At 45.3% G+C, this 25,365-nt stretch overlaps 2 protein-coding genes across 7 annotated transcripts in view; one reads left to right on the plus strand and one right to left on the minus strand.

The window, feature by feature from the left end:
• Position 1: 1 nt before the first annotated feature.
• Positions 2-5,332, minus strand: CREB3 (cAMP responsive element binding protein 3). Of its 2 annotated transcripts, none has more exons than XM_023497639.2 (10): positions 5,247-5,332; positions 4,072-4,235; positions 3,778-3,943; positions 3,589-3,659; positions 3,328-3,420; positions 1,254-1,360; positions 1,046-1,114; positions 835-919; positions 643-724; positions 2-526 (listed from the first exon to the last, which is right to left on the minus strand). In XM_023497639.2, exons 2-10 carry the CDS (start codon positions 4,207-4,209, stop codon positions 225-227), a joined length of 1,113 nt encoding a protein of 370 aa, XP_023353407.1. In that variant the 5' UTR covers positions 4,210-4,235; positions 5,247-5,332; the 3' UTR covers positions 2-224. The 2 variants fall into 2 exon arrangements, with proteins under 2 accessions (XP_023353407.1, XP_003761827.2); XM_003761779.4 differs by lacking the exon at positions 5,247-5,332 and adding an exon at positions 4,604-5,199.
• Positions 5,333-5,558: 226 nt separating this feature from the next.
• TLN1 (talin 1) overlaps positions 5,559-25,365 on the plus strand; it is a 40,452-nt gene continuing 20,645 nt past the window's right edge. Inside the window, exons 1-19 of one of the 5 annotated variants that reach the window (XM_031945350.1) lie at positions 5,559-5,577; positions 14,814-14,976; positions 15,324-15,421; positions 15,715-15,844; positions 15,945-16,097; positions 16,389-16,531; positions 16,906-17,033; positions 19,792-19,852; positions 20,528-20,632; positions 20,891-21,046; positions 21,455-21,556; positions 21,739-21,815; positions 22,322-22,502; positions 22,637-22,750; positions 22,854-22,962; positions 23,117-23,325; positions 23,550-23,648; positions 24,568-24,735; positions 25,002-25,296. In XM_031945350.1, coding sequence (XP_031801210.1) covers positions 14,847-14,976; positions 15,324-15,421; positions 15,715-15,844; positions 15,945-16,097; positions 16,389-16,531; positions 16,906-17,033; positions 19,792-19,852; positions 20,528-20,632; positions 20,891-21,046; positions 21,455-21,556; positions 21,739-21,815; positions 22,322-22,502; positions 22,637-22,750; positions 22,854-22,962; positions 23,117-23,325; positions 23,550-23,648; positions 24,568-24,735; positions 25,002-25,296 — 2,458 coding nt within the window. In that variant the 5' untranslated portion in view covers positions 5,559-5,577; positions 14,814-14,846. Of the gene's footprint in view, positions 5,578-5,854; positions 6,036-6,291; positions 6,354-13,022; positions 13,215-14,813; positions 14,977-15,323; positions 15,422-15,714; positions 15,845-15,944; positions 16,098-16,388; positions 16,532-16,905; positions 17,034-19,791; positions 19,853-20,527; positions 20,633-20,890; positions 21,047-21,454; positions 21,557-21,738; positions 21,816-22,321; positions 22,503-22,636; positions 22,751-22,853; positions 22,963-23,116; positions 23,326-23,549; positions 23,649-24,567; positions 24,736-25,001; positions 25,297-25,365 lie in introns of those variants that run through there. The other 4 variants (XM_031945347.1, XM_031945348.1, XM_031945351.1 and 1 more) reach the window with 4 other exon arrangements.

A 25,365-nucleotide genomic window follows, 5' to 3' on the forward strand; every position in this document is an offset into this window, starting at 1 on the left:
TTAAGAGTATAATATGAATTCTCAGGTCTGGGAGGGCCAGCCTCAGATACATCATTTTTATTGCTATCTACAATATGGAGCCCACAAAGTATGAGGAGATAATACAAGGTATAAGGAGATAGTATATGTATATACAAAACCATTCAACTTTTGCCTGTTCAGTATTCCCTGATATTCTGGGCATTTCCTCAGTCTGTCCAGCATCTTAATTCCTGCCTCTATAATCACATCTCATTGGAGTGCCGTCCTCGAAGAATGATAGTGGGTGTAGTAGGGGCCCAGCTGTGCTTCTTGGTGGCCTCTGAAGGCAGAAGAGTGGAGTGGGCTGGGTCTGGTGGCATCAAAATCTGTTCATCACTTGTTCCAGCAAAAGAATCAGAGGAAGAATTTACTGGGGCTAGAGAGGTTGTTGAATCTGCTGATGGATTGAAGGTAACCTCTGATTTCTCGTCTGTCGGCCAAGCAGGATATTCCAGAAAAAGAGAGAGATTATCACTGGGAAGAGACCGGATCTGACGGGACAGCACTGCGGGAAGACAGCCACAAAGAGTAATGAGTGCAAGGGACAGTCAAGGAACCTTTAATCCAAACCACCTGGATCATGTAGCCAAAGCCCCCATAATCTTTCTTGGCCCCACTTACTGACAGTTGCTGGCTGGTGGCCCCGAATCTCAGAGGGATACATGGCAGGAAAGAGGAGGAGGCAGAAGGAGAAGAGCAGGACCTGGGGATTCGGGGAAGATTTGGAGATGAGAAATCCTTAACGTCCCCTATCCCATTCCACCCATTCTTAGGGCTGATATCGAAAGATGGGGAAGTAAGTTTATTCCTTACCACAATGCAAGTGCTATTGCTGGTGGGTTTAGTTGTCATCTCAGCTACCAAAGCCTGGAATTTCTTTAGCTGATCCAAAAGGGACCTGAAAAAGAACACACAAAACATTTACACACACACACACACACCCCACTCAAGAAAAATGAAATTGGGGTGAGGGATATGAAGATGACATGAAAATAGTGGTACCAATTGTTCTGTGGTTACTTACAAATTCTGCTTCTCCAAGAGGTGGACTTTCTTCTGTAACTCCAGGTTCTGGGCTGTGCAAGCTATGATCCTAGAACAATAATGGGAACCACATCTCCCCAGTCTTCTCCCCTTTCAATAGGATATGCCCTCAATTTGTATCCTGCCGCTCTACCCATCCAGTGTCTTAACAGTAGTCTCTTCCCTCCTTTCCCCAATCCCTGACATACCTATTTTCTAGCCCTCCCACATACACTTTCTTCTTCCTTCTACTTTCTTGAGCTGATTGTTTGTTCCGAATCTTCCTCCGAACTCGTTTCAAGATTCTCTCCTCTGCCTGAGTCCGAAAAATGGACAAAGGAGAAAGGAAGCCATCAGTAATAGAATTTTGGATTTGGAAAGTAATTTAGATATGACCAACCAATGTAGGGAATCCCTTCTAAATGTTGCTAATAGATTATCTCTAAGCCTCTGCTCTTAACACTTTGGTGTTTAAAAACCAAACCCTACCTCAAGACTGTCTTTCAATTGTCATTGAGTCGAATCAAACAATGTAAAAAAGTGCCTCCCTTTTAATTTCTACTCATTGGTTTCAGTTCCAACTTTGGGGCAAGGTAGAGTAAGAATAATTGTTCTATATGAGATCAAATCTTTCTCATTTCTACACTAAACATACCTTCAATTGTTCTTATGTGACATGGTCTGGTAACCATGCTTGTATTTATTTCGTGTTTTTAAAATATGGTGTCCAGAACTGAACATAATATTCCATAAAGCCTAGAATAAGAAGGGCTTACATCCTCTAGTCAAGCACAGATTTTCTCTACCACACTCCTAACAAATGGATCATCCAATCTTTGTCTGAAAACTTCCAGGGATGGGACATGATGACTCAAGGCAGCCTGTCCCACTTTTGGACAATATACCATTAGAAAGCTCTTATATCAAGTCAAAATCTGCTTAGTGATGAATGTTATCTGTTAGTTTAAATCTGTTTCCTGGGATCAAGAACAAAAGGAATCCTTCCAGCTCATGATTACCCAAATGTGTAAAAACAAGCTGTTATCCATCTATATACCCACCAGTTTCTCAATGTCCTTCCTAAACTATGGCTTTTACATCTGAAGTTAATGTCTTCCAAATGTGCCCTGATCGGGAAAAGAAGACATTGGGACTAATAATGCAACTTGGATTGCTAGTTTTGTTTTTTTTTTTCCCTGACTTAGTATTTTTGAAGCTAAAAACACCCAGTTCCTTTACACATAAATTACTATTTTATGTTTCTCCCGTTTTACATACATGAGGTTGATTTTTTTTTTAACCCAAGTGTAATATATTTTTTTCTATTAAATTTCATCTTAAATCAGGCCTATTTTTCTAACATGATTTCAGTTATCTAGAAACAATTCCTGATAATATTAATAATCATCTTTTAATCAGCTGAAAATTTTATCAATGTCATCTGCTCCTTCGAAATATTGAACAAAACTGAGCAAATGACAGAGCATCTTAGCATCCCACTAGACATTTCTCTTTGTTGACTAATTGTTCTTTTCCAAATTCATCTACTGTACAATCATGTCCAGTCCTATCTCCCTACCTTGTCTAAAAGATTAAATGCTTTGCTAAAATTTAAGTATAATGTGTCCACATCATTACTCTGATCTATCCATCAAAGGAAATGAGTCTACTCTGACATGACATTCTTGATGATCCCATAATGATTCATACTAAGCATGGGATTTTTTCATCTGACTAGCAGCTAAATCCTTCCATATGTGATATCCTCCACCATTAAAAAAGGTGAATTCCTTGAGAGCAGGGGCTGTTTTCTATTTTTATCTTCAGCACTTATTCATTTACTCATTCATACTGATTATTACTTTCAGATTTGGTTCAAGAGCAATCTAGAATAGGCCTGCTCATCAACAAGCATTTATAAAGTTTGTTATATGTCAGGCATTGTACTACCTTTTGGAATAACATTAATGCTGTTCAGGATTTCTTTCTTTTTTGGAAACTACGTCACAGTACTGATTCATGTCGAATTTGCAATTGGCTAAAACTACCAAGTCTTTTTCACACCAATTGTTAAGAAACATCACCCCCCTTTCCTGTATTTGTGCACTTGGGCAACATTGTTTCTATTTATTGAGATATTTTTAAATGTGATTGGTGACATATAAAATATTAACCATTGTTCCAGGTTGGTTGCCTATAAATTTGAAAGGCATGCCTCTTATGTCCACTTTTATCAAATGACATCAAGCATACCATGCCTCCTTAACCATGAAGGAATCTCACCTTAGTAAGGGGGAGAGTTTCAGAAAGGGTCAATCCCTCTTTTGTTAGCAGCCTTTTCTCTTCATCTGTCAATATTAACTGAGGAAATTCATGCTAGAGAAAACAGGAAAAGGACAAGTGAGAGACAACAGGAAGAAAGGTTAGTATAAAGAGTATAGTTGTAGCCTGAGAAGAGAGAAATGTGCAGATGATAAGGTATCCTGTAGTTATGAGAATGATCATCTCTCCTTAACCATTAATCTTTGCCCCTCCTCCAGATACCTTAAAGGTCATTTCTTCCATCTGAAAAGAGACCTTTGCTTCTTCAGCCACATCCTCAAGACTCCTATCATCTGCAGGAAGAAGATAATCTGAATCAAGAATCCTTGGCTCCTAGTTTCATTCCCTTTTCCATGTCCCTCCCTCAGAATCCTCTTACTGCCTTTATCTCTGTTTCCTGGCCAAACTTACCTAGATCAATGTATACATCTTGGGAAGAAGCCTGTACGTTCCAGCTCAGGGAGTAGGTGTGATCAGTGTGAATGAAACTGTAGCTAGAAGGATTTGGGAGGGATGGTGAGGTGGGGGGGCTCAGCAGGGACATCAGGAAATCTTCTGCCTCCCATTCATTCAGCACCTGTACCAGTCACTTAATTCAGAACCAAGTCTTGCTCCTCTTACCCCAGTTATCAGTCCCAATTCTCCCTCAATTTGCATCATACCACCACCCCAAGCAAGACTAAGCCTGGCTCAGCCCCTACTTACTTCAGGAGACAGCATCCCATCATCCTGCTGGACCTCTTGCCCCTCCCCAGATATGCCCCACAGATCTCCCCCTTCCTCCTTCAGGAAATCCAGTAGGTCTTTGTCACCTGGGTCCAGGAAGGCCTCCATGGTGGACATCTAGAAGGGGGAAAAAATCCCCCTTCCTAAAGGTGAATAAGATAAAGGGAGAAAAGAGGTAGCAGATGTGCCAGTCAGTAAATATTTACATTAAGTACTTAAAACGTGCCGGGCACTGTGCCACGCAGGGAGAATTCAAAGAAAAGCAAAAGACAGCCCCTGAGCTGGAAGATCTCAATCTGCTATCTCTCCGCCCCCCCCCCCATGTTACAGCCCCAGAGGGGGAACTTTGGGAGCAGAAATCCAGGGCCAGCCCAACCTCAGCCTCCGCCCCCCAAAACAGAGCTGACAGCTATGTACCCACAACAAGCACGCCCTCCGACCTACCCTCTCTGCCCCCTCGGCCACCACACCAACTTTTGCCAGGTTTCCAACCTCACCCCGCATCTCCTACCTTCCGCTTCTATGCGGACCGGCCAAATTTGGGGTTCCAATATCACCCGGGTGGGATACCTCCAGCTTGAGTAGCCTTTTCCAAATCTCCACCCAGACCCAGTCTTCCAACACTGCAAAGATGACGTCACCAAAAGATGACGTCACCCAGAGATACACAGCATGCTGGGAAATGTAGTTTCTCACTCCCTACCGGATATAGTGGGGCACCCAGACCGCTGTCATCTATGGTCAAGCCTTGTAACCCTTGCCAGGTTTTCTGCTCCTTAAGTCGGTTAGTATCCCCTCTGCGCACATGCAATCTATTCCCTTTTGTTCCTTTGGATTTTATGGAAGTCTTTCATTTCCTGTTAGCCTTCCTCCCCAATCGAACACCAAAAAAAGCAAACCCGAGACCAGATCTTGTATGCCACGTTCCACCCCCGCACTGTTCTCTGAGCCCAAGACGCCAAGACTGGTCATTACGCTTAATCGGAGTTCAGCTACTTTTCTGTGTTTCCGTTTACGTCATTTACATATAACTTATGACAACTTATTAGCTTATTTATTACCACCTCTGCACGCTTTATGCACAAAGCTAAGTTCCTATGATTCTCTCTCTCTCTCTCTCACACACACACACACACAGAGTGATTTCTTCTTACTAAGCCTCCGTCCTTGTGCGTCTCCACCTTTCAGGAGACCACTCGTATGGAATTAGCGACCGCCCTAGAGCAAGGACGATGTTAAGTCTCCCGTTACAGGCAGAGGCCTTGCTCTCGGAAGGAGGGCGGAAGGGGGAACTCGAGTCTGGTGGGAAGACTCACACATGACACATGCAATACAAATAGAACTGGGCTATATAAAAGCAGCTGCCCCGAGAGGGCGGGCGGGAGGAGCGCGGTGCGGTGAGGCGGGAACGTCGCAGCTCGGAATCAGGGGGTTTTTGCGTTCTGGCCTCTCCGCGGGTCCAGAAGGGTGCGGAAGGGGCGAGAGGTAAAGCGCCTCCCGAGGCTGGGAAGTCCGTCCGAAATCCTGGAGGCTACAAGAAAAAGCAGAGCAGCGGGCTGGGAGAATTTCCTTTTTCCTTAGGGCGGGGTTCCCGGTCCCCACCCCCACCGCTAGACTAGCCCGAGATTACGCTGTGCGCGGCTCGGGTCCGCTAGGCTGCTCGCAGTCACTAAAGCTTGGTACCACACCCCGCGCATGCGTACCCAGCGCTTCCCTCCCGCTGCAGGGGAGTCGCCGGGGCTCTCGACCCGCTCCAGGCATAGAGAGCTGGGGCCAGAGCAGCTTCCTGCAGCAAGCGGAGCCGTAGAGGGGCGGGCCCAGGGCGCCGCCCACGGGTCGGGAGTGGGGGGGGAAAGCGCTCCGGGGACGGAAGTGGCGGAGAGTTCGTCAGTCGGCGGGAGGGCGAGGCCGGACCCGGACCCGGGAACCCGGAGAGCTAACGAGTGAGTGACCTGGAGGGCGGGCCGGCAAGCGGGAGCTCTCCGAAGAGCTCCGGTGGGGCTGAGGGAGCGCGGAGCGGAACCAGGAAGAACGGGACGGCGGCGGGAAGGGGCAGGGCCGGGCTGGGGGGAGGGGGGGAGGAGGAGAGGGGACGGGATCCGGGGGAGGGGAGCCTGGCCCCCGGAGTGAAGTTGGGATGCGGGGGGAAAGCCGGGGGCAGGCAGAGGGTGCAGCTTTGGGCCGGGGGCTGGAGCCGGCCGCAGCGAGAGCGGTCACGGTGGGTGCCTGGGCGCCGCCGCTAACCCTCCCGGGCCCGAGAGGTCAGTGTCCGGGTGTGTCCATCCTGCCTGCCTAGCTGCTTGGTGGGTGGAGTTGTGGTACCCGGGATGCTGGGAAGGGGTTAGCAGCGCCAGGAGACGTGAGACTAGGCACAGGAATGGGTGGGACTGAACTCCGGCGCTAGGAGGACGGGGTAGGTGGGAGGGACTAAACTTTGGGGCTGGGGACGGGGGTGGGTGGGACTCTGGGATTAGGGTGGCAGGTGGGAGTAGGTGGGACTCAGCTGGGCTTCGAGGGACTAGGATGGGTGGGATTAAATTCTGGCGTTAGAGTGCGTGGGGACTAACTAAACTCTGGGATTAGGGGGACGGGTGAATGGGACTGAACTCGGGTTAGAGGGACAGGTGGGTGGGGCTAAACTCGAGGTGGGGGACAGAGATGGATGGGACTAAACTCGGATTTGAGTGACAGATGTGAGTGGGTGGGGCTAAACTCGGGTTAGAGGGACAGGTGGGAGGGGCTAAACTCGAGTTGGGGGACAGAGATGGATGGGACTAAACTCGGATTTGAGTGACAGATGTGAGTGGGTGGGGCTAAACTCGGGTTAGAGGGACAGGTGGGAGGGGCTAAACTCGAGTTGGGGGACAGATGGATGGGACTAAACTCGGATTTGAGTGACAGATGTGAGTGGGTGGGGCGAAACTCGGGTTAGAGGGACAGGTGGGTGGGGCTAAACTCGAGTTGGGGGACAGAGATGGATGGGACTAAACTCGGATTTGAGTGACAGATGTGAGTGGGTGGGGCTAAACTCGGGTTAGAGGGACAGGTGGGAGGGGCTAAACTCGAGTTGGGGGACAGAGATGGATGGGACTAAACTCGGATTTGAGTGACAGATGTGAGTGGGTGGGGCTAAACTCGGGTTAGAGGGACAGGTGGGAGGGGCTAAACTCGAGTTGGGGGACAGAGATGGATGGGACTAAACTCGGATTTGAGTGACAGATGTGAGTGGGTGGGGCTAAACTCGGGTTAGAGGGACAGGTGGGAGGGGCTAAACTCGAGTTGGGGGACAGAGATGGATGGGACTAAACTCGGATTTGAGTGACAGATGTGAGTGGGTGGGGCTAAACTCGGGTTAGAGGGACAGGTGGGAGGGGCTAAACTCGAGTTGGGGGACAGAGATGGATGGGACTAAACTCGGATTTGAGTGACAGATGTGAGTGGGTGGGGCTAAACTCGGTTAGAGGGACAGGTGGGTGGGGCTAAACTCGAGTTGGGGGACAGAGATGGATGGGACTAAACTCGGATTTGAGTGACAGATGTGAGTGGGTGGGGCTAAACTCGGTTAGAGGGACAGGGATGGGTGAGATGAAATTCTGGTGTTAGAGTAACAGAGTTGGGTGTGTGAGATTAAACTCTGAGGTTAGGAAGGCAGGGATGGTGAAACTAGGCCATGGGGCTAGGGGACAGGAATGGATGGAACTCAACTGGGCTTGAAGGGACAGCGATGAAGGGAACTAAATTATGGGGTTAAGGGGTCAGGGATGGGTGGGACTAAAATGGGTTTGGGGGTCAAGAATGGTATGGGACTAGAATATAGTTAGGTAGGCAAAAATGATGGATGAGATTGTTAAGTAAATTAAAATTAGATAGGTTTAGGTGATCAGGGATGGGATCAAATCAAGAGGAATGTGAGATCAGAATGGTAGAGATGGGGAAGATTTTGGTTGTGGAGTTGGGATGGTGTATGTGGGTATAGCATTTCCTGGATTGATAAAGGGATTTTAGGATTAGGTATGCCAAAGGTTTGGGAGAAAATTAGAGTTAATTAGGGTTGGAATTTGAATCAGGTTATCTTAATGAGAACTAAATTGATGTTAGCACCTACTTCCTATAGTTGGCATGAGGATAAAATTAGAAATTTGTAGATTTATACACATACACACACACACATACACAATCTATTGTTTATTATTGTGATTATTAGTCAACAGATGTTTAAGCAGTTAATTCCAGGCATTATGATAAGCACGAGGGACTCAGAGAAAGGCAAAAATATGTTCCATGCCCAAAAAGAGCTCACAGTATAATAAGAGAGACAACGTGCAAACATTTATATCACATTCAAAATTATGCAGAGTATATGAAAGATAATCTCAGAGGATACCTTTCCTCTGAGCATTAAGAGAAAAAGACTTCTTGAAGGTAAAGGAAATCAGGGAAATCTGGATAAGATTTAGGATTGTGACAAACAGGCAAGTTTTACAAAAGCTTAGGATTATTGTTTTTTAGACTGGTGTTGAATTTTAAAGTTTTGAATTAATGTTGATAGATTCACAGGTTGAATAAAGAATCAGCATTAGTCTGTGGGTCAGTGTTAGGTATTGTAGAGTCATAGATTTAGAATTGGAGACGACCAATCAGGAATTAAATTAAAAGTCAAATTTTGAGTTTGGTGTCAGCATTAAAGATGGGCTTATCTTCCAAGAATCAGATTAGGCATGGGGTTAAGAATAACATTGGGTTTATTAAAAGTCGAACATTTATTAAGTCCTTGTTGTGTCAGGCAGTGTGCTAAACAATGAGAATACAAAGAAAAGCAAAAAGATAATTCGACTTCTGCTGTCAAAAAGCTTATATCCTGAGGAGGAGATTACATACAACTAAGCACATAAAGAAGATGTAGAAAGTCAGTGGAAGGACATCTGAGAGGAGAGAACACTAGCAGCCAGGGGAATCTGGAAAAGCCTCCCCCCCAAAGTGGGATTTGAGCCGAATTTTGAAGAAAACAAGGGAAATTTAAGAGTTGGAGGTAAGCAGACTGAACATTCTAGGCATGGAGAACAGCTAGTAAAAAAGCAGGGAAACAGGAAACAAGTATCATATTAAAGAAACAGCAAGAAAAGCTGGCTGAGTGGTAGAATTCACAGAGGAAAGTAAAGTCTGATGGCTGAAAAGGTAAAAACTTTAAATGCCAAATAGAGGAGTTTGTATTTGATCAGGGACCCAAAGACCATGATGCAGTGACAGGATGTAGAAATGGGTTAAGGGTTAAGCTTCAGTGTCAGTAATCAGTGATTGGTCCAGGAATCATTGATTAGAATGATAACTACTAAATAACAATTTTCCATTTAGGGTCAATGTTAGAAGCTACTCATGTTCAAGAGGTGAGGGTTAAAGGTCAGTGATTTTTTCAGTCAGCATTAGGGTTCAGGAATTGGATTAAATAGTTTGTTTGGTCATAGAGTGGCATTAGGTTAGGAATCAGAAAGAGTTTTAGACTTTAGGACTCTCGGGTCAGTGTAGGAGTCAGTGATCAGATCAGGATTAGTATTGAAGTTTTGGTTAAATTTGGAACTCAGGTTTAGAACTCATAAAAGGTTGCAATTGAGGTCAATATGAGGGATCATGGATTGATTAGTCTCAAGATTTATGGTCTATCATAAATCCTCATCATGTAGTACCTCAATCATGAGCTGAGCTTAGTCCCCCCAATTTAGACTATTCCACCATTTTCTTTGTAGTTCTCAGAACATCTCAAGCACCTCTGAGTAGAGAACCAGAATCCTGGGTTTGGGGCCCCAGGTTCCATTGGCAGGGTTTCAGGCTCTAATACAGGCCATTTGATACCCAAAGTCTCTCCACTGATTTCAGTGCTTCCCGGGTAAAATGGAAAATAGATAGTGGCATGGAAAGGGCAAGGACTTACTGTTTTCTTATTTGGAAAAGTATTGCCAGTTTGTGGGTGGGAAGTATGCCCTAACGTAATCAAAAATGAAGTAGATTTGAGGAGAATGGCTTTGTGCCCAGAAAGTTCATCCCCATTTTTCCCTTGTTCCTTAGTCACTTAGTTCCTATCTCCCTCCCTTGGACCTAACTAGAGCAGAGGGTGGGAGATTATGACTTCCTGCTTTTCACATCCTTCTTGACCTCCCCTCACAACCCCCCTTCTGTGTATGTATTTTTTGTTGTTTATTTTTTTTTTTTAACAAAAATTCCCACCAACTTAACTTCCCCCTGGGTCCCTTACCATCTGCTGAGTCCCTCAACCCTGGACATGCTCTGAGTTCCCCTACTCTTTCAGTTTGGCATCTCCCCAATTCCGAGCTTCTTCCAGTTCCCTAGTCCAGTCACAGATCTTCCTCCTCCCTCCCCAACAAGAAAAGGGGAAATGAGGCCTGAGAAGGAAGCTGGTCTCTGCTGATCACATCCCCAGCCTGGCCACTGACCACACCCAGGTCTTAACCCTCAGCTTGGCCCAGTCACTGATCCCACCCTGATCTCACCCCTACCTTGGCCAAAGAGTTGACTATATATATCCTGATATCATTCTCCTTGGCAAGCCACCTCCTGACTTTACTCTGACCTAACTCCAAGGCCAATTCAGCCACTTACTGTACTCTCCAGTATCAATCACTTCAACTTCTGGCCACTGACCATACCTAGCTTGCCTCTTTTCTAACCCTTAAGAGAATGAGCTGAGTATTCCAAGGTCTCTTGGGACTTCAAGTCTGTGACGAGAAGAGGGGGAAGGGAAGGCAAAGTATTTCCATGTAGGAGGAGGTTAGTGTTTACAAGGCAAGAAGCTTTAACCTCTCACTTAAAATGCAGTTCTTTTTGTCCAACTTTCTGTTGGGTGTAGCTACCCAGATACCCCATGGGTACCTCAAATTCCATAAATTCAAAACTGAACTCATCTTTCCTATCAAATCAGCTTCTCTCCCTCTACTTTGTTGAGTTTTCTAATGGGTAGCACTATTTTTGTAGTCACTTGTACTCAAAAACAGAATTATTTCAACCTCAAGGTGGCACAGCAGATAGAATACGAGCACGGGAGTCAGGAAAACATGAGTTCAGATCCAGCCTCACACTTGATATTTAGTAGTTGTATGACCCTGAACAAGTCACATGATCATGATTGCCTTGCAAAAAAACCAAAAAAACCCAAAAACTTAAAATTAACATTGTCTCCTATATTGCCCCTCCCCCATCAAATCCTCTTCATCCTACTTCCTTACAGCACTTCTTAGTCCTTTCCTTCCCATTCCAACTACCACTACCCTAGGTCAAAGAAGTCTCCCAATTGGTCTTACCTTCACATCTCCTGTCTTTTTATCTATCCTGTACATCATCCTCAGAACAGTCTTCCCAATCACAGCACTAATTATGTCATTCCACTATTGGTTCCCTCTTACCAATAATAAAGTCCAAATTCAGTCTTCTATTCAAGTACATCAGTAATCTAGCCCAGGTTGTTCCTTACACTCTCCTATGTACATCCTTATACATAGTCACTTCTCTCTACACATTTCCCTATTATCATTAATCTCTCATTATTCTTTTATATGTAAATTCTATCTTTTGTGCCTATCAGTCTATACCTTTCATGCATACCTACTGAAAGAAATAAGCAGGTTGTACGTAATAGGTTTGCAGTTTCACATTCAGTCATCTTTATATATATATACTATACTAAGGAAATGTTTGCTTTATTCCATAAATTAAAAGAAAGAAACAAAGAAAGAAATCCTACCCACTTTAAATGTTATAGTCTCAAAAACACTTTCTCTGGCTGCCCTCAATCAGACATGATCTCTCCCTTCTCTGAACCTTCCCAGCACTTACTTAGAGCCTTTGTATATCCAGTAATACTTCACATAATACTTTATACCTAGTAGGCATTCATTAGGTATTTGCCTAACTGAGGGGAGCAATGTGTAGACCATTTAGGGAATTGGGGAAGAGATATGGGGAGGTATATGGGTAAAGGGGTTCTATATAAGAAAGGTATTATGCATATGGAGAAAGGTCGGGGCATATATAAAGGGAGAAGAAGTGTGGAGGGGAATTAGTTTGATTTGGCCTAATCCTTCTCTGGTTGCCCAGTCCAGTCCAGTCCTACATGAGCCTCCCACAAGCCTGAGGCCGGATGTGTCAGCATCTAACCCACAGGGTTCCCCCTCCTCCCCGTGGTTAAGACTCAGAGGCCAAATTTGGTAACAGACACTAAGTATAAACTCCCCCAGTCCTGTCTATACTTTCTGACTTATTCTTCATCTATCACTGCCTTTTTCTGCTTTCATATGTATGCATGATCTCCCTTCTCTTTTCATCAATTTCTCTTAATATTTCTGTTTTTATCTCTTCTCTGACCCTCTTTTTCTCCATCTCCTCGTCTTTCACTGCTTTGCCCGTACATTGTGTACCCCACTTCCCCCCACCTTCCCTCAAGCACACACACACATTCCATTCCTTGCTGGGTTGTGACACCTCCCCTTTCCCTCCTCCTCCCCCCCCTCATTGCCCAACTCCTCTGGAATGTGACTCTGGAATGTCTTGAGGGAGGGGGATTCCCTCGAGGAGGAGGGGAGAGAAAGGGACTTTGCTAAATGGGAAAAGATGATGGAAAGTAGCTCTCTGGACATAATCTTTAAGGGACCCTTTTCTCAAGAGTGTATTATTCTTCTTCCCATCGTAGGACCATATATGTAGAACTGAAAGGCACCTCAGAGGCTGCCTAGTCCAACTTCATTTTGCACATGAGGAAACGGATGTCTCCCAAAGAGTTTAAGTGACTTGTTCAAGAGCACATGGATAATAATTGTCAAATGTTGTGGGATTGGAACTCAAGCCTTTGACTCTAGTCAGTGCTCTTTCCCCTGCCTCTTTTTATCATATTCAGTAGGAAGAGAGGGGACATGACTCAGTTCTCTTATCGGGGTCTCACCAGAGGTTTCAGTGGTTTCCTGCCCAAATGATGGGGATTCTGTGTGTCCGGAGGAAACTGGGGTATGAGGGTTCACATTTTCAAGCCAGGATGAGGAATTCTTGCTAGTCCTGTTCTGAATTTTGCCAGCTGCCTGCTTTCTGAATTGCTCCGGTGTGATCAGTACTCCCGCCACCAGGTTGGTCTAAATGCAGGGAATGGCTCAGTGATGAAGGGAGTGGGAGAAGGGAACTGTAAACAGAGATGAAGGGATTTTGGTGGGAAGGTAGGGAAGGCACAGAAAGCACAGATCAAGGCTAAGGCTCTCTCCTCAGGAACCTCTAGCCCATTTATACTCCAGAAACCACTGGTCACTCTGCCTAAGTTCAGCTCTTCCCCCATCATTTGTTATCTCTCCCCTTTACCCCATGATTATATGTCCCCAAATTGCCCTGCTGCCTATTCATCTCAGACCATCTCCTCCTTGATTCCCTCTCCCAAATTGTTACCAGCACTCCTTTTCTCAGGTTCCTAAATCCTCCAAATCTTCTTATCATCATCCTCCAGTTTCTTGCTCAGCCACCTGCCTACAGCTAGTTTACCTTAGAAAAGTTGTGACAGTAAGAAATTAATATTTTCAGGTACCCCTCCTTTAGCTGTGAGATAGCCAATCACTATACAGCATTTGGTGATGTCAGTGGCTGCCAGGAAAATTATGCTGTAATGAAAAAGAGCCCTGTGCTACCTGCCTCTTAATACCAATGACCTGCTGAACCAAACTATTAGAAAAGGGGAAGATGTCAAGGAAAAGGGGATACAGAGGAAAGGAATGGGGGGAAAAATGGTTCTCAAAAAAAGTTTGGAGGAATCAAGTTAGGTAGAAATTAAAGGTACAGATTATAACAGTGGGCCATTTTAAAGTGAACTACAGGCAAGGATTTAAACATGGGTAAGACCATATATCACATTTGATTCCCCAGGAGTCTGTATAACTGCTCATTACCCTGAGAACTTTAAGAAAAGAAAATAATGAGAGGAGCAGATTAGAAATTTGGGAGAGAATAGAAGTGCTAACAGTGAGCTGAGGGGGGAAACATGAGGATACCCCAGAAGCAGGTGACAAGTTATCTGTCAGGTGGCTTAAACAATAATCTCTGAAGCCAATGGACTGAATTGTTCAGCTTCTTGACTTTTATACTCCTCCACAACTTTATGGAAGTGGCCTCAAGAGAAAGATAATGGCTTCATCCATGAAAGAGAGAAAAGAAGGAAAAATACTAACGGAGGAGAGAGAAACAAAAGGCAGGGGATGGAAAACAAAAACTAAAGCAAGAAAGACATGAGGGGGGAAAATAGAAAGATAAGCTGAAAAATCCTCAAGGGCTCTAAATGTTGGGGATTCAACCCTCAAAACAGTGAGCAACAGTATCCAGGCTGACTTCTCTTTGTGGGGTATCTTAAAGCTAGGAACAGCTCTTTTAGAGTTTGGGTTATTTATTTGGAGTTGGGTTGGTTTTTGGTTTTGTTGTGATTGTTGTTTTTGCTGAGGCAATTGGGATTAAGTGACTTGCCCAGGGTCACACAGCTAGGATGTATTAAGTGTCTGAGACCAGATTTGAACTCAGGTCCTCCTGACTTCAGGGCCGGTGTTCTATCCACTGTGCCACTTAGCTGCCCTTTTTTTGTTGTTTTAAAACAGACTCCCTACTTTGCCTGATCACCTTTCCTGGTATTACTTTTCTACCACCCAAGTCCCCCAGTGTCTCTCCCATGAAGCTAACATCCCATTACTACCCAGCAGGTGTAGCCAGAAAGAAGAGAAGCTGCCAACATGGTTGCCCTGTCACTGAAAATCAGCATTGGGAATGTCGTGAAGACTATGCAGTTTGAGCCATCTACCATGGTGTATGATGCTTGCCGAATCATCAGAGAGCGCATCCCAGAAGCCCTCGCTGGTCCTCGTAAGTCTCTAGGCCCTGGATGGAGGAAAGCAGGGACATTGGGCTAAATCCTGGGACAAATTCACACAGCTCTCCTACTAATACCCATGTAGTCTCTTTCCAGTTGGTTTCCTTATTAAGTCCCTTAAGCAGGAAGGGATTGAGCCCTCCTTCCCCTGACTAAACAATTGCTCTACTTCTAGTTTTGGATTGTGATGTCTACTGGGGCAGAGACTGAACCACACCATAGATAGGGGTCTATAGTATGCTGTGGAACTTTCTGTGGTGTAGATGCAGCTTGCATGTAAGGATGAAGGGTGGGAAATTCTAGGTAAGTCTGGCTTGGATTAACAACTATTCTTTTTCAGCCAATGACTTTGGGCTGTTTCTATCGGATGATGACCCCAAAAAGGGTATCTGGCTAGAGGCTGGAAAAGCCCTGGATTACTACATGCTTCGAAATGGAGTGAGTATTTCTAACCTTTCTCTTTGCAACTCTACAAGCCCATCTCTAGTTCCTCTGACCACTACAGACCTGACCAGAGTCAGACTTTGACTACCTCCATATGTGAGGAGCACAACTCTCTTTGAACCCTACTCTGTTTCAATCTGTGATCACTTATTGCCTCATCAGTTCCCTTTGTACAAACTGATTCTTACATTTTGGATACTGAAACAACCAATAAATTGTCTACTCTCTGCTCCCCAATACCCCATCCACCAGCCTAAGATGCTGCCTTCCTTTCTGGCTCCACCTAGGACACCATGGAGTATAGAAAGAAGCAGCGGCCCCTAAAGATCAGAATGCTGGATGGAGCTGTAAAGACCATCATGGTGGATGATTCTAAGACAGTCACTGACATGCTCATGACCATCTGTGCCCGCATTGGTATGAGGGTGGTGGTGATGGGGGAAGCTGATTAACAGTAGCCAGCCACTTGCTACACCCACAGCCCCTGCCTTACCCCTCTACACACACCACTGCCCAGGTATCACCAATCACGAGGAATATTCCCTGGTTCGAGAACTCCTGGAGGAGAAAAAAGAGGAGGTGACAGGGACACTTCGGAAGGATAAGACACTGTTGCGGGATGAGAAGAAAATGGAGAAGCTGAAGCAAAAGCTACACACAGATGATGAGTGTGAGCAGTAGGGGAGAGGCTTCTGGAGCATTGGAGGAGGGGGGTCCTGGGGCAATAGGGAAGAGACCCTTGGAGCTGTTGGAGAGGAACTCCTAGAGTAACATGTGAGAAGCACCTGTATAGGTAGAGAAGGGACATCTGGAACAGTAAAGGGAGAGGCAGCTTTTAGATAGGAGAAGACAGCTGGATCAATAGGGAAGGGGCCATACTTAGGAGCCACTCTTTCAGTGAGGGTTGTATTGGTTATCATAGGTCTCACTACTAAAAAGGGGGGGTATCTTTTTACTCCAGTGAACTGGCTGGACCATGGACGGACACTGAGGGAGCAAGGTGTTGAAGAGCAGGAAACATTACTCCTTCGGAGAAAATTTTTCTACTCAGATCAAAATGTGGATTCCCGGGACCCTGTACAGCTGAATCTCCTCTATGTGCAGGTATAAAAATGGAACACACCGATTCTTCTTGTGCAGCAAAATAACTATGAATATGTATACATATATTGTATTTAACATATACTTTAACATATTTAACATGTATTGGTCTACCTGCCATCTGGGAGAGGGGGTGGGGGGAAGGAGAGGAAAAATTGGAACAAAAGGTTTTGCGATTGTCAATGCTGAAAAATTACCCATGCATATATCTTGTAAATAAAAAGCTATAATAAAAAAAATGGGGACACAGCTGGTAGGGAAGGGGATGCAAAAATAGCAGTAGTATTATATAGAAAAGCATATCAATGTCCTCTAGCCTAGTGGCCTGAACAGACTCTTCTTGAGGACCAATTTGAATGTCCTGTTGTATTCTACAGGCACGAGATGACATCTTGAATGGTTCCCATCCTGTATCCTTTGACAAAGCCTGTGAGTTTGCTGGCTTCCAGTGCCAAATTCAATTTGGACCTCACAATGAGCAGAAGCATAAGCCTGGCTTCCTTGAGTAAGTGATCTGTACTCTTTACTCTGATATTAGGTACTCCCCTCTGCACCAACAATGATTCTTAATCATAGTTTGCCTTCCCTTTCAGACCCTTTCGTCTCCCTTTGGGCCCAGAGATTGGCTTTCTTGCTTACTTCTTAGTAGCTATCATCAGGGGCTTCCAAATACAATTTCTTTGGGAGATGCCAAAGAAAGGAAATATGACCTCCCAGCCATTTCCTTACTTATAACCCTTTTGAGATAATATAACTATAGTAACTATAAGGAATCAGTCAGCCATCAGGAACTGATTAAGTGCCTCTTTTATGCTCAGGTACTGGGATAAATACTAGGGATAAAAAGACAAATAATCTCTGCCCTTAGTAAGCCCACATTCAAATATGACAGACAGTACGCACAGGTATTGTACATATAGTGAATACAAAACATTTACAAGATAACAGGAGAAGCACTAGCATCCAGAGACAGAAGGAAAGTCTCATGCAGAAGGAGCTACTGAACCAAGTCTTAAAGAAAATTGGGGATTCCAAGAGGCAGAGGAAGGAGGGAATGAGTTCTAAACATGATGCTCAGTAAATTGCATTAAGAGAGGGGTAGATGTAGTCTATGAGGCTCAGTGTGAAGGCTGTTTAGATAAGCCACAGAAGATGAGGAGAGGACTAATAAATTTTAAGTCTGAAAGGTAGACGAAAACTATGTTGTGAAGATCTTTAAATTCAAAACAGAGAAATTGTTATTTGGTTTTAAAAGTATCAAGGAACCATTAGTTTACTGAGTAGGAGGGGTGATATGGTCAGACTTGTGCTTTAGGAAAATCACTTTGACTATAGAGAATCTGGATTATAATGCTGAAAGATTCAACAGAGCACAAATAAATAGGATGCTATTGCAATTGTCTAGGCAATAGGTGATGAGATGAGAGAGAAGGGAATGATGGGAGAGATGTTAATAGAGACTGAAACGACAATATTTGGGAGCTAATTGAATATGTGAGGTGAGGGGAGAATGACACATCAAGGTTGTAACCCTGGTGTTTGGAAGCACAATAGTACCTTCAGTAGAAAAGGAAAGTTCAAAGGGAAGTGAGTTTGTGGGAAAATATAATAAATTCTTTTTTGAAAATATTGTGTTTAAGATATCTAGAGGACATATAGTTTGATATGTCTGATAGGCATTTGGTTCTGTGGTACTGGTGCTCAAGACTAGAGATACAGAACTGAGAGTCATCTTTCTAGAGATAGGTCACCATATGGAAGTTGATGTGAGGACCAAAGAAGCTAGGACAGAGCCTGGGGAAATCTCCACAGCCAGGGATTCAATATGGTTGGTGATTTAGCAAAAGAAACTGAGGCGCAATCAGATATGTAAGAGAAGAGCCAAGAGAGGACAGTGCCATGGAAACCTAAAAGTTAAATAGTATTAGGAAGAAGAGGAGTCTGCAGTGACAGGCCCTGCAGAGAAATTAAAGGGTATGAGAATTGAGAAAATGTCATTATGTTTGACAATGAAAGTATTCATTAGTACTAGAGAGAAGAATTTCAGATGATTAGTTCAGTCAGAAGCCAGATTGCAGAGAATTTAGAAAAGATTGCAAGGAAAGAATTAGAGACAGCAAATGTGGACAGGTTTTTCTAAGAGTGGGACTGAGAAAAGGAGAAGGATATATAGAACAATAGTTTTGGGTAGCATAGGGCCTATCATGGATTTTTAAGAAGGGTGAAGACCTTAAGTATGCTTATAGACAATTTTGGGGAGAACAAGTAGTTGAGAACAGACTGAAGATTAGAAAAAAGTGATGCCTGTGGGTGCAACCTACTAGAAAAAAAATAGAATCGAGTATGACAGTTGTTTCTTCAAAGACTGAAATATAGAAAGAAATAGATTATATTAAGGATTTGCAAGCTGAGAAAAATGCTGATGGTTAATGACCTTAGATTTTTTTGGTAAAGTAGGAAGCAAGGGAGTCACCTGAGAGCAGGGGGTGAGGGGCTAGAAAAGAGAAGAGAAGTTTTGGAACAGCCACTGTGGTGAAAGTAAACAGAGAATCAATTAAGAAAAATAGAAGGATTATCATGCTACTGTGAGGGCTTAGTTGGAAACAGATGAGAAAAAAATAACAAGCCCAGAGAAAGTTATGAAATGTCTTACTTTCATAATACAAGCTATTTCTAACACAAGTTCTCTAAAGCTACAATAATAGAGGGATTTCTGGTTTAATCATTGTGGGTGTTCATTCTACCTATGTAGATTATAACCATTTTTACACCCAAGTAGATGCTGTTAATGAATTGCTGTGGCTAAAAAAAAAAATCACTCCTTGGTGGCCAACATTTTGACAATGAGACTTTCAACAATCTAGCTTAGCTTGTCTTTAAAGCACAAACATACACACAGTTCTCTACAGGGCTCCTACTTGAAGTATTTCCAGCTTCCCAGGACTCCCCAAAGTTTTCATTCTGCTGATAAGGAATTCTATATATTTCAGTCATCTCTACTTTATTATGAGACCTCAGAGTGGAATTGTAGTGAAGGGTTTACCTGAATATAAATGGAACTAGACATATTTTCTCGCAGCGCTACTATACTCTCCAACTCCAACCTCATGAGTCCTGTCCAACCACTCTTTGCTTTTATTTTTGGGTTCCCTTTCCCTTGCTAAGGAAATGTCCATCTTGAGTTCTCTTTCCTCTTCCCACACACTGAATCCTGAAATTGGAGAGGTGGTAATCAGATGCTACCCCCATCTTTTCTATTGTAGCCTGAAAGATTTCTTGCCCAAGGAATATGTGAAGCAGAAAGGAGAACGCAAGATATTCCAGGTAAGAGGGAAAGACTATGAGGAAGGGCCTAATTGCCCCCCACACACACACCTCCACTGAACTCCCCTCTGGACCTCATTGCTTTAGGAGGTAGCAGACCTAGACTTCCACTTCCAGGTCCACCCTGGGATCTTAGGTACTTAACTTGTCTGTATCTCAATTTCCCATCTATAAAATGAAGTTAATAACACTTGCTCTATGTGAAATGGTTGGGAGATCAAAAGAGATAATGTAAGGGAAAGCATTTTGAAGAGTATAAAACACTGTACTGATGGAAGGTAGTAATATAATTAATACCTCATGAGACTACCCATTCAGGCCTTCTTTCTGTCCCCTCAGGTTTACTGTTTCCCTCTTACCTGTTTTCCCTGCATAACCCTTTCCCCCCACTCCCTAAATGTGTCCCCACATACATATTCTGTCCATTGCTATATAACATACCTAGACTCCCTGACCATTCCCTCCTTGACATCCCTTATGTCTCTATTATATTTCTGTCATTCCTTGCCTTCATCCCATTGTCTTCATTCCCTCTAATCCTTCCCTCCTGGCTCTCCCTGGACCATCAATCCCTTCCCACTTCCCTAAATCATCCTTCCCTCTTATTTCATTCCTCTCTGTGAACTTTCCAACTCTTCCCCTATGCCATCACCCCTCATTTCCCCATACCCCTAGGCCCACAAGAATTGCGGGCAGATGAGTGAGATTGAAGCGAAGGTGCGTTATGTGAAGCTTGCCCGCTCCCTCAAGACGTATGGTGTTTCCTTCTTCCTGGTCAAGGTCAGTACTGAACATCCCTTTCCATTGCCTGACTGACTTCTCACTCTTTCCTATCTGCCTCAATATCTGGAAACTCCCTGTCCTTTACTTGCCTCCCTCTCAACTCTAATCTAACAAAGATTGCTCTCCATAGAGCCTCTTCTTTTTACTCTGCCCCACCTTGGCTTTCTACCCTCTCCCTTGCCTCTCTGCCTCCACCTTACAATTTCTTCCCAGCTCTACATCTGACTTCTTGCTTGTCCTTCTGACCTTTGACAGGAGAAAATGAAGGGTAAAAACAAGCTGGTTCCTCGGCTACTGGGTATCACCAAAGAATGTGTAATGAGAGTGGATGAGAAGACCAAGGAGGTGATCCAGGAGTGGAATCTTACCAATATCAAGCGCTGGGCTGCCTCTCCAAAGAGCTTCACTCTGGTGAGGGGCCATTTAAGGATAGAGGAAATCTGTGGTGACTCACAAAAGAAAACCTCAGGGAGATTGGGAATGGGGGGGAACCAAGAAGAAGATGGCCATATTGGATGTGTCCCTGTCTGGGTAGATGACATATCTAAAGCGCAGCCCTAGTGAAGAGATTTAGGGGTCATGGGTTGTCAAGTTCAGCCTTTGTCGCCCTAACAAGAGGCAGGACATTTAGATTGAAAGGCAGCACTCCACACAGTGAATGTGTGTGAGCTCAAGGGAATGAAGAAGTGAGTACTCCCAGCACACGAGAGGTGCAGACTTCCCAGCTAAGTCTGAGGATTGGAGGAGCCCCCCACCCTGTCTTCTCCTACTTTGTATATACCCAGGGCCTCTCCTGAACCAACCACATTCTGCCCCCAGGATTTTGGAGATTACCAGGATGGGTACTATTCAGTGCAGACAACAGAAGGAGAGCAGATTGCTCAGCTCATCGCCGGTTATATCGATATCATCCTTAAAAAGGTGAAGACCTCATACTCTTATTTCCACAAACCTGAATCTTCCACCTCCATCTAGAAGGCAAGAAAAGCCCAGGACCTTAAGGAATCAGACTGGTTGGGGCTAGAAAAGAAGCTCCTTGTTTCCTTGCCATTTCCCCTTCCTCACCTGACCTCTTCTTCCCTGGGGCTGCTTTCTCCCTGCAGAAGAAGAGCAAGGATCATTTTGGCCTGGAAGGAGATGAAGAATCTACCATGTTGGAGGACTCGGTATCTCCCAAGAAGTATGCAGTGGGAGGGACATTTGGGAAAGAAACCCCATTTGTCAAAGTGGGAGGGGCCTATATTTATAATACTCCTGGAAAATTGGTCTCTAGGATCATAGTAGTAGAGAGTTGGATTTAGAAGTTCTCTAAGCCGATGTCCTCCTGACATCCTCCTGACAGCTCCTTCTTGTAATGCCGATGCAGGCTGGAGGGAGAAGACCTGTCAGTTGAGGGTAGGGATGGGAAGAGCCTATGTATCTTACCTGACATTTTCTCCAACTTGTCTCCCTAAGTTTCCCCTCAAGTGGGAATGTAACCAAGAAGGAGACACAACGGGTGATACAGAGTATGAGAACCTGTAGCACTTAAGTCCCAGCTCCAGTGACAGGTTATATAATAGCAGTAAAACTTGGAAGAAGGTGAAATATCTTCTGAGTCTCTTAGGTCATGTCTCCTGCTTAGTTATATTGGTATGTGAGATGTCAATCAAAAGTTTATGATGTCTTCCTTCACCAACTTTTCAGGTCCACGGTCCTGCAACAGCAATATAACCGGGTAGGAAGGGTGGAGCATGGTTCTGTGGCCCTGCCTGCTATCATGCGCTCTGGAGCTTCTGGCCCTGAGAACTTCCAGGTGGGCAGCATGCCACCTGCTCAGCAGCAGATCACTAGTGGCCAAATGCACCGTGGGCACATGCCCCCCTTGGTAAGAGCCTCATGTCTCCAGACCTTTTCCCTATCTCCCTGTTGTGCTTCTTGTGGCCTTTCTCCCCATCCCTTCCTTATCTCCCTTGGTTTTCTTCCATATCTTTTTTGTCCATCCTTTTTCTTGCCTCTTAGACCTCAGCCCAACAGGCGCTCACTGGTACCATCAACTCCAGCATGCAGGCTGTGCAGGCTGCCCAGGCCACCTTGGATGACTTTGAGACTCTTCCTCCACTTGGCCAGGATGCTGTGAGTGTGGGGAAGGACCTGGGCACAGAAGAGTGGGTACACTCAAATTCCAGCAATGGAGCTTGAGGCCAAAAGTGTTTCTTTCTCTCATACTCTTGCTCAGGCATCCAAGGCCTGGCGTAAAAACAAGATGGATGAATCAAAACATGAGATCCACTCTCAAGTGGATGCCATCACAGCCGGAACTGCCTCTGTAGTGAACCTGACTGCAGGTGCGATGGTCAAGGATTTTTAGTCCTGCTTGAATATATGATAAAATGTAGCTAGGGATGAAGAAGGGCAAATTTTACTGTGTTTGCAGTTTCAGCCTCTCCCTGTCAATTTGCTGAGTATTCTGTCCCTGACACACGTTCTTTTTTGCCCTAGGAGATCCTGCAGAGACTGACTATACAGCTGTGGGCTGTGCAGTGACTACAATCTCTTCCAACTTGACTGAGATGTCCCGTGGTGTAAAGATGCTAGCTGCTCTGCTGGAAGATGAAGGGGGAAGTGGGCGGCCCCTGCTACAGGCGGCTAAAGGCCTGGCAGGGGCTGTGTCAGAACTGCTGCGAAGTGCCCAGCCAGCCAGTGCTGAGGTCAGGGACTGGAAAGGTTGGGTGGTATTAGACAGGTCACAGGTTTGTGGTCATATATGAATTGGTATTTGGTACCTAGTTAGCCACTTCCATGGTTAATGAAGAGTTCGAGATTATGAGGAAGAGAGAAACAGGCTATTTGGATATGGGACATAGGACTGGGTTTGGTGACCATGTTTTGGACAGAATGTGGGTGGCAGCTGACCAGTGCCTGGTTTCCTCAGCCTCGTCAGAACCTGCTACAGGCTGCTGGAAATGTGGGACAGGCCAGTGGAGAACTTCTGCAGCAAATTGGAGAGAGTGACACTGACCCACACTTCCAGGTAGGTTACACCAAACTCTCTGAATACCACCCTTAGTCCCTACCTAGGAGATTGTCCCTTATGCCCCTGAATCCCAATCCTGCTTCTGACGAATGAGCCCCTGGTACCTGCTTTCTGGCCCCAGAATCCAGCCCTTAAAATGCAAATTAACTTAGTCCCTATCCTTCCCACCTGCGATCCTCTTGTTTTGTCCCCATCATTGGGGGCAGCTTTAACCCCCACCCCACCCACCCTTTAGACCTAACCCACCTCCACACCTATTTCTCCAGCTGACCTTTTTTCCCCAATTTCCCATGCAGATGTTTGCGCCCAGAGGGTCTGGGGTTCGATTGCCCCCTGACCCCCCCACGGTAATGGCCCCCTAACCTGGGCCTTCTCATCTCTGTCCTCCCTGAGCCGTATACACTCGACTGATACTCCTTGCCCCCTCCCCCCCATTCCTGGTGGGAAGAAGAGGAAAGGACAGAATAATGGGAGATGAGAGGAAATGGGCACAAAAGTTAGGGTGGAAGAGAAATAGAATAATAGAGAACAAATGGGGCTTTGCCCCCTCAAAGAAGTGAAAGAAGTGTTAAAAGCACGAACAACTACCTCCTTTCACGCATGCACACATGGAACACTTGTCCCTGTCCCCATCACTGTCCGAGTGTATCCGCCTCATACATCTTTCCCTTTGGTTTGGGGTCTTCTAATGATAGAAGCTTTTATCTCCTTGCTGGGATTTCTCCTCTTTGTATGGGTTCTGTCCTGCTTGAGGCTCCAGATTTGCTTTAGAGGATGATCTGGTGGCTGGTGGTTTCTGCATACTATCTTATGATCAGGGTCAACGGGGACATCGATCAACTTCTACCTTGGGTGCCTTGGAGTCATGGGGTAAAGGGGATTAGGTAGGACCACACCAATTACTGTTTCTCCATAGGACATGCTGATGCAGCTGGCCAAAGCAGTGGCCAGTGCTGCAGCTGCACTGGTCCTTAAGGCCAAGAGTGTTGCCCAACGGACAGAGGACTCAGGACTGCAGACCCAGGTTATTGCTGCAGCTACACAGTGTGCCCTGTCCACATCCCAACTTGTGGCCTGTACCAAGGTGAGTCCAAAAGGGCACTGTCAGCTGCAAGATGGGGCAGGTTGTAATGCTCTCTTTCATACCAAGGACTCGACCCTATTAAATGACTTCCTCTTTTCCCATCCTCTTTGTGGTCCTTTTAGGTGGTCCCACTATCTCTCTGTGCCCTCCTAATTCCCTGATGCCATCGTCCCCTCATTCCACACCCACCTCCTTCAAGCACACCTTAGAGTTTCCACAGTTCATGTTCCTTCAGCCAATGATCCTGATGCCCATTCTGTCTGTAGGTGGTGGCACCCACAATCAGTTCACCTGTGTGCCAGGAGCAGCTGGTAGAGGCTGGGCGGTTGGTGGCTAAGGCTGTGGAGGGCTGTGTGGCAGCATCCCAAGCAGCCACAGAAGATGGATCGCTGCTTCGGGGTGTGGGAGCAGCAGCTACAGCTGTAACCCAGGCCTTGAATGAGCTGCTACAGCACGTAAGAGCCCATGCCACAGGAGGGCGCCCTGCTGGACGCTATGATCAAGCCACGGATACCATCCTCACTGTCACAGAGAACATCTTTAGCTCCATGGGTGATGCTGGTGAGAACATCCATGGCACTACCTCAATCCTTATGTCTTTACTGAGTAAAGAAAACCTTTCCTTAAGAC

Source organism: Sarcophilus harrisii, chromosome 1, assembly GCF_902635505.1.
Source record: "Sarcophilus harrisii chromosome 1, mSarHar1.11, whole genome shotgun sequence".
In the NCBI taxonomy this organism is placed as follows: domain Eukaryota; kingdom Metazoa; phylum Chordata; class Mammalia; order Dasyuromorphia; family Dasyuridae; genus Sarcophilus; species Sarcophilus harrisii.

Coding starts and splice junctions, on each gene's coding strand:
- CREB3 (XM_023497639.2), bottom strand. CDS start 4,209: ATGTCCACCATGGAGGCCTTCCTGGACCCAGGTGACAAAGACCTACTG. Junction 3,421..3,588: donor TGGAAGAAATGACCTTTAAG/GTATCTGGAGGA, acceptor TGTTTTCTCTAG/CATGAATTTCCTCAGTTAAT. Junction 527..642: donor CCACCAGCCAGCAACTGTCA/GTAAGTGGGGCC, acceptor GTCTTCCCGCAG/TGCTGTCCCGTCAGATCCGG.